General features: G+C 56.3%; 1 protein-coding gene across 1 annotated transcript in view; it reads right to left on the reverse strand.

The window, feature by feature from the left end:
• LOC103262398 (complement C1q and tumor necrosis factor-related protein 9A) overlaps window positions 1-6,517 on the reverse strand; it is a 13,478-nt gene extending 6,961 nt beyond the window's left edge. Inside the window, exons 1-3 of the mRNA XM_008060025.2 lie at window positions 6,352-6,517; window positions 3,739-3,801; window positions 494-1,255 (exon numbers count right to left, since the gene is read on the reverse strand). Of these exons, the coding sequence (XP_008058216.2) occupies window positions 494-1,255; window positions 3,739-3,801; window positions 6,352-6,517 (991 nt within the window). The remainder of the gene's footprint in view (window positions 1-493; window positions 1,256-3,738; window positions 3,802-6,351) is intronic.
• Window positions 6,518-7,075: the final 558 nt, after the last annotated feature.

Below are 7,075 nucleotides of genomic sequence, written 5' to 3' on the forward strand. Positions count from 1 at the left end.
CTGGGCGACAAGAGTGAGACTCCAACTCAAAAAAAAAAAATGGTCGGGCGTGGTCGCACATGCCTGTAATCCCAGCACTTTGGGAGGCTGAGGTGAGAGAATTGCCTGAACCCACAGGTTCGCGATCAGCCTAAACAACTTGACGAGACCTCATCTCCACAATAAATAAAAAATTAACCAGGTGTGGTGGTGCACGCCTGTGGTTCCAGCTACTTGGAAGGCTGAGGCGGAAGGATCCCCTGAGCCCAGCAGGTTGAGGCTGCAGTGACCATGAGCATGCTACTGCACTCCAGCCTGGGCAACAAAGTGGGGCTCTGACTCAAAACAAAAAGAGAAAGAAAGAACCCATTTTAGGAATGGCTCTCCTGTGTCTCCTTTTCCGCTCATGGCAGTGACTAGAGGTGTGAACATGGTGCCACCCTCTGGGGCGTCCTCCCACACACATCCGGCGACTGCCATGGGGACGCACACACTCCACACCATCATGAGCTACCGAACAGGAGGAAGCCAGTGAACGTGGTGTCATCATCCTCGTCGGCGAACAGGCCATTGAACCGCTCGCCACCTGCCACCTGCAGCCACACTTCGTCCCCCAGCCTGAGCTTGAGCACCACGCCCCCCGCGGCCTGGTCCTCGGAGCTCATGTAGCCATCCTTGGTGTGCAGGACTTTCACCCCGTTTCTGACCAGGGACACCTGGATGTTCCTGGAGAACACGGTGATGTGGTACGTGAAGAAGTACACCCCGGCCACGTGGCAGGTGAACTTGCCCGTGGCCACGTCGTAGTGGCTGAACTCGTTGTACAGGATCTTGTCGAACTTGATGGGGGCATCGGACGGGGGGAATTTGCTCAGCACTGTGAGGCCCACCGTGAACGCGCTCTTGGGCAGCATCGGCGTCTCCCCGACTTTCCCCTTCTCGCCCCGGTCTCCTTTCCAGCCTCGTATTCCCCGGACTCCGGGCTCTCCCTGGGGCCCCACGGGTCCTGCTTCTCCCTTGGGACCAGGCTTTCCAGGGGGGCCCTCGGGGCCAGGAACCCCCACGGGACCCTGAAGCCCAGTGTGGCCCCGGAGGCCCTGAGGACCCGTGAGGCCCACGTCCCCTTTGTCCCCCTTGGGCCCCTGAGGGCCAGGCTCTCCCTGAAGACCTTTCTCTCCCATGGGTCCGACCAGTCCCTTGGGACCATGCTTCCCAGGGGACCCTCTCGAGCCTGGGTCACCCTTGATGCCCTTTGATTCCACGTTTCCATCTGCTCCTAGATAGAGAAGGAGAGAAGAAGAGAGGGTTGGTGAAACGTGCCCTGTGAACAACTCTGGTTTTTCTTTTTTGTTTTTGAGTCGGAGTCTCACTCTCCTGGCCACTGCAGCCTCGACCTGCTGGGTTCAGGCGATCCTTCTGCCTCAGCCTCCCAAGTAGCTGGAACTAGGCACACGCCTCCAGGCCCCGCTAATTTTTTGATTTATTGTAGAGACGAGACCTCTCCAAGTTGCCTGGCTGGTCTCGAAACCCTGGGCTCAGTCAATCCTCTCGCCTCCGCCTCCCAAAGTGCTGGGATGACAGGGGTGAGCCACTGTGCCTGGCTAGGTTTTTCTATTATTACCATTATCAGCCTCACTCTATCCTCAGGCCAGAGTGCAGTGGCACGATCACAGCTCACCACCGCAGCCTCCAACTCCTGGGGTCAAGCGATTCTCCCACCTCAGCCCCCCCTAGTAACTGGAACTACAGGTATCACCACACCTGGCTAATTGTTTTTAGGGGTGTGTGTGTGTGTGTGTGTGTGTGTGTGTGTGTGTGTGAAAGACAGGATCTTGTTATGTTGTCCAGGCTGGTCTCGAACTCCTCATCTCAAGTGATCCTCCCTTACTGGTCTCCCAAAGTGCTAGGATTATAGGTGCATGTTTTTTTCTATTACTGAGCATACAAATTAAAGTAGCAGACAGGTTCAGTATAAGCTCAGAGTCTGAAACTCATTTGTTCCCAAATTACACACACGCACCCCAGAACACATTTTGACTCGTCTCATGAAATGAGTGTCAGGGCTCCCGTTAGAAATGACAGCTCTTTACCACCTGGGCTGCCACGTGGGCCTCTAAGTCACACCAACCTTGAGTGAAACACTCTTCAGAGCGGGGAAGACCAGCCGACACCCGGCCCAGGTTATGTGGCACCCACTGAAAGCCTCCTCACTGGAGTGAGGGTACAGTAAGGCTTCAGGATGGCGCTCACTGCTCTCCCACCCGGCCTGCCCACCCTCCAGGTTAGAGCACGTGATTCCTCTTTCTTTTTTTTTTTTTTTTTTTTATTTGGAGTCTCACTCTTGTCCCCCAGGCTGGAGTGCAGTAGCATGCTCCCGGCCACCGCAGCCTCGACCTGCTGGGCTCAGAGAATCCTTCCATCTCAGCCTTCCGAGTAGCTGGAACCACAGGCATGTGCCACCTTGCCCAGCTAATTTTGGGATTTACTGTAGAGACGAGGTCTCACCAAGTTGTTCAGGCTGGTGTCAAACTTCCAGGCTCAGGCAATCCTCTCGCCTCGGCCTCCCAAAGTGCTGGGATTACAGGCTGAGCCACCTTGCCCAGTCGATTCCTCTTTCTACAGAGCCCTGGCTGCTCCCCTGTCACCTCCGCCCAGCCTGCAGAGCGGGCTGTGAGCGTGGAGTCTGGAGTGGAGGCCAGTCTCCATCCTGTCCCCGACTGGTGCACACAGGGCATCAGGCAAGCAAGTGAGCCTCTGGCCTCCGTTTCCGTGTCTGTGGAATGGGGACAATAACACCACCTAGCCTGGGGGGTCAGTGTGTTACGTGAGTTGACATGGGAAAAGCGCAAATGCACGAAAAGGCACAAGATGATGACAACGCGTGTCCGCAAGTGACGACCATCTCCCCGCCCCTCCAGCTGCCAGAGTCTTCCCTGTCCTTCTGGCCCGACCCGAGCGTCACCTCCTCCATGCCACCTCGCCGACACCTGAGTCTAAATTCAGTGTTGCCCTTCATGCTCAACTCCCAACGCAGGGCTCAGCAAGCCACGGCCATGGCCATCCCTGGCTCCACCTGCTACACAGCCCCCGAGTTAAGAGTGGTTTGTGTGTTTAAACGGTCACGCGTAGGCCAGGCGTGGTGGCTTGTGCCTGTAATCCCAGCACTTTGGGAGGCAGAGGCCAGAGGATTGCCTGAGCCCAGGGGTTGGAGACCAGCCCGGGCAACCTGGCAAGACCTCGCCTCTACAATAAATTAAAAAATTAGCCAGGCGTGACGGCTAACGCCTGTTATCCCAGCACTTTGGGAGGCGGAGATGAGAGGATTGCCTGAGCCCATGGGTTCAAGAACAGCCTGGGCAACTTGGCAAGACCTCGTCTTTACAATAAATCAAAAAATTAGCCGGGTGTGGAGGCACACACCTGTAGTTCCAGCCACTTGGAAGGCTGCGGTGGGAGGATCACTTAAGGCCAGGAGTTCGAGGCTGCAGTGAGCTATGATCACACTATAGGACTCCAACCTGGGCAAGAGAGCAAGCCCCAACTTATGTCAGAGGTGAGGGGTGGTCACAAAGTTGGAAGGATCACTATCCCCTTTACAGGATGGGCTTGCCAATCCTGCACTAGTCGCGAGCCTCTGGGAAGTCAGGGTTGGGTCCCCTCCGCAGGAAGCGTCTCGGCGGCTCCTCAAGGCCTTGCCCTCAGCACAGCCAAACCCCGGGTGGCTCAGAAGAACCCGGGGAGCAGGAACTGGCCTCTGACCTCGGTCTCCCTTCTGTCCACTGGTTCCGTCCCTCCCTGGGCTTCCGGGACGTCCTGGGTCTCCTGTGTGAACAAGAAGAAAGCAGGCAGGGACTGAACTCTGACTCCCACCCCGCTGGCCCTGGTCTCCGTCAGCATCACACGTCGAGGGGATGGACGGGTCGACCCCGCCCTGGGGCCCACCCCCACTCAGTGTGGGTGGGCACAAGGGGCACCCGGGGCCACGTGGGTCCACGAGTCATCAAAGGCCACGGGTCACTCCCCGGGCACCAAGACAGCAGGGCAGGACGCTGGGGCTGGGGACACGGACGACCATGCAGGCCGTTTCTCGCCCGTGACTTGGACCTGGGAGGACACCCAGGCATCGGAGGCGTAAGGGGGGGCTTCTCCCCTGCCCCTCCCCATCACTCTCACAAAGGGGGGCATGGAGGCTCATTGGCCTCCCAGGTACACACGGAGGCCTGGCCGTGCAACACAGGCTGGGATGGAGGGGGGTTCCAGAAGGGTCTCTCCAGCGCCACGGAGTGGTGGCACAAGCCATGGGTTAGGGAGCAGAGGCGACCCCCGGGAGCCGCGGTGAGAGATGCCTGCCAGCCACACCGAGTGCTGGTGCTGCCGCCCCAAGCCCGGATTCGAGGGTCTCACGGGCAGGAGGAGGGCGCCAGGCCATGGGGCACCCAGCAGGGACCCTGACCTTGAGCTGTGCTGACTGGCGGGGGTGGCAGCTCACAGTCCCCCGACAGGACTGACCCAGGCAGACTTGTCCCTGTCGTGACACCCATGCTCCCGAGAGGGTTCTGGGGGGCGGTGTGGGACCTCAGGGGGGCGTCATCCCTGCACTGAGAGCCCTCGTCCTCACTCTTGGCCCCCTCTGGTCACTCCTGGAGGACAGGCTTCCTTCTGGTGACCCTGCTTGGGTCCCCTCTCCTCCACCCTCTAGAGTGTCCTGCAGGCCTTCAGGACACCAACCCCAAGTCGGAAAGCGTGACACAGACCCAAACCAATGCACACCTGTGTTTCCAAAGGATGCGCAGGTAACATGAGAAAATCGCGTGTGTTATGAAACGTACAAATACACTTCAAGAGAATCAGATGAAGACAAAGGGAATTTATAGCATGAGCAATGTGGTTGGACATCCTTGGAAGAGATAATATGTGATATGTAACATGTATGAACTACATACAGAGAACATGTATTTATAAAACGTATGCTTTTAGGTATATGTAAAACTTGATGGCTAGGTGTAGTGGCTCAAGCCTGTGATCCCAGCACTTTGGGAGGCTGAGGCAGGAGGATTGCTTGAGCCCAGGAGTTCGGGACCAGCCCAGACAACATAGCAAGACCTCGTCTCTACCCAAAAAAGCCAGGTATAGTGGCATGTGCCTGTAGTCCCAGCTACTCGGGAGGCTGAGATGGGAGGATCACTTGAGTCCAGGAGGTTGAGGCTTCAGTGAGCCGGGATCACATCACAGCACTCCAGCCTGAGCCACAGAGTGAGACCTTGACTCAAAACATAAATAAATAGATAAATAATGTGAAACGGATAACATGGAGAAGGGAGGGTATTCAGCAGGGCACAGCCAGATAAATCTGTCGCCAGATCTATGAGTGTTTGTCTTAGTTCTCTTTATTCTGTGTCTATCCTCTCTCTCTTTTTGTATGTATATAATTTTTTACAGCAAACTGGGCGTGGTGGCTCATGCCTGTAATCCCCGCACTTTGGGAGGCAGAGGCGAGAGGATTGCCTGAGCCTACGGATTAGACACCAGCCTGGGCAACTTGACGAGACCACGTCTCTACAACAAATCAAAAAATTAACCGGATGTGGTGGCGTATGCCTGTGGTCCCAGCTACTTGAGAGGCTGAGGCAGAAGAATTGCCTGAGTTAAGCAAGTCGAGGCTGCGGTAGCTGGGAGCGTGTCCCTGCACTCCAGCCTGGGCAACAGAGTGAGACTCTGACTCAAAACAAAAAAAAAAAAAAAGAAAGAAAGAAACACCAGGTTATCTCCAACCACGTCCTCAGAAGCGTAAACATTTCCTTTCTGCACCCGGATGGCTCACTCTGCTTCCGTCTTAAGTGTGGGACCTCACAGTCAAGGCCGGGTCCCGTCCCCAGATCCCCAACCCTGGGGCAGGTCCCAACTTAGATCATAGATACTGAGTGGCAGCCGCATGGCTGTAGGTGGCCGTCTTTTGTGTTTGTCACTCTGTGTGACCTGCCTTAGAGCACGGTGAGGTGCTGACCCTCGCCTAGTCTGTAGCTGAGTGTCACAGCCAAAGAAGGGGCAGCCACATCCCCCCATTGGCCTCATGGCACCAATGACCCATCATACCTGTCGTGAGGCGGGAAGACCTGTGACATCACAGAATACCAAAAACGCCTGGTGGCGTCAGACTTATGCTCACAGTGAGAAAGCCCACGGGCAGGGTCCTGTCGCCCTTGTCCTGCACCCCAGCCCAGCGCTGAGCAGACCCTGGCAGGAGGTAGGTCCTTAAGAGGTGTTGGCAGGTGCGTGGGCAGAGAGGTGGGGAACTAGACAGATGAATGAATGAGTGAGATCAGAGGAATGATGGGACCGTGGAGAGCTGCCGTAGCCACCAGGGGTGAGTACCTGCATCTCCCTTGTCCCCCTTGGCTCCATCTCGTCCATCTCTTCCTGGCAGGCCATTGTGACCAGGGTTTCCAGGGATGCCAGAGTGCCCTTGCCGGCACGTGTCCTGCGAGTTTATGGCCACTGCGCAGATCCCAATGGCGAGCAAAAGCCACCAGGTCCTCATGGCGCAGGTGACAGACTTCGAGCTGAAAGAGAGGGGCAGAACCCAAGAGGGAACACCCGTGTCTCTGGGGCTCTAGATACAGCCTCTACTTCTCACAGTGGACACGGGTGGGCTGTCCCCGGCCACAGAGCCACCCCAGCTGGGTCAGACTAGGACAGAAGGGCAGGGTGGAACCAGCCACAGACCATGGCTGCTACGGCAGAAGGCCACTGTCCTTGGAAGGCAACCTTAACTACACCACTCGCAGCATGGATGGTCATTGAGAAGGCCAAGGTGAAGACCGGGATGCTTCCCTGTGGACAGACCACTCTCCTGAACCAGAGAAGTGATGGGAGTCACTCATCTCACAGGATTGCGGTGAAAACCCAACATGACCGTGGTGTGCATGAAAACACAGCGTTGTTCACAATAGCAAGAACCTGGAAGCAACCATGCTGCCCATCAAAAGAGGACTGGATTAAAAAATGTGGTCCATATACACGATGGAATACTACGCAGCCGTAAAAAAGAACAAAATCATGAATTTCACAGCAACCTGGATGGAACTAGAGTCTATAA

The sequence above is a fragment of the Carlito syrichta genome, unplaced genomic scaffold (assembly GCF_000164805.1).
Source record: "Carlito syrichta isolate Samal-C Ts95f unplaced genomic scaffold, Tarsius_syrichta-2.0.1 Scaffold304477, whole genome shotgun sequence".
Classification (NCBI taxonomy): domain Eukaryota; kingdom Metazoa; phylum Chordata; class Mammalia; order Primates; family Tarsiidae; genus Carlito; species Carlito syrichta.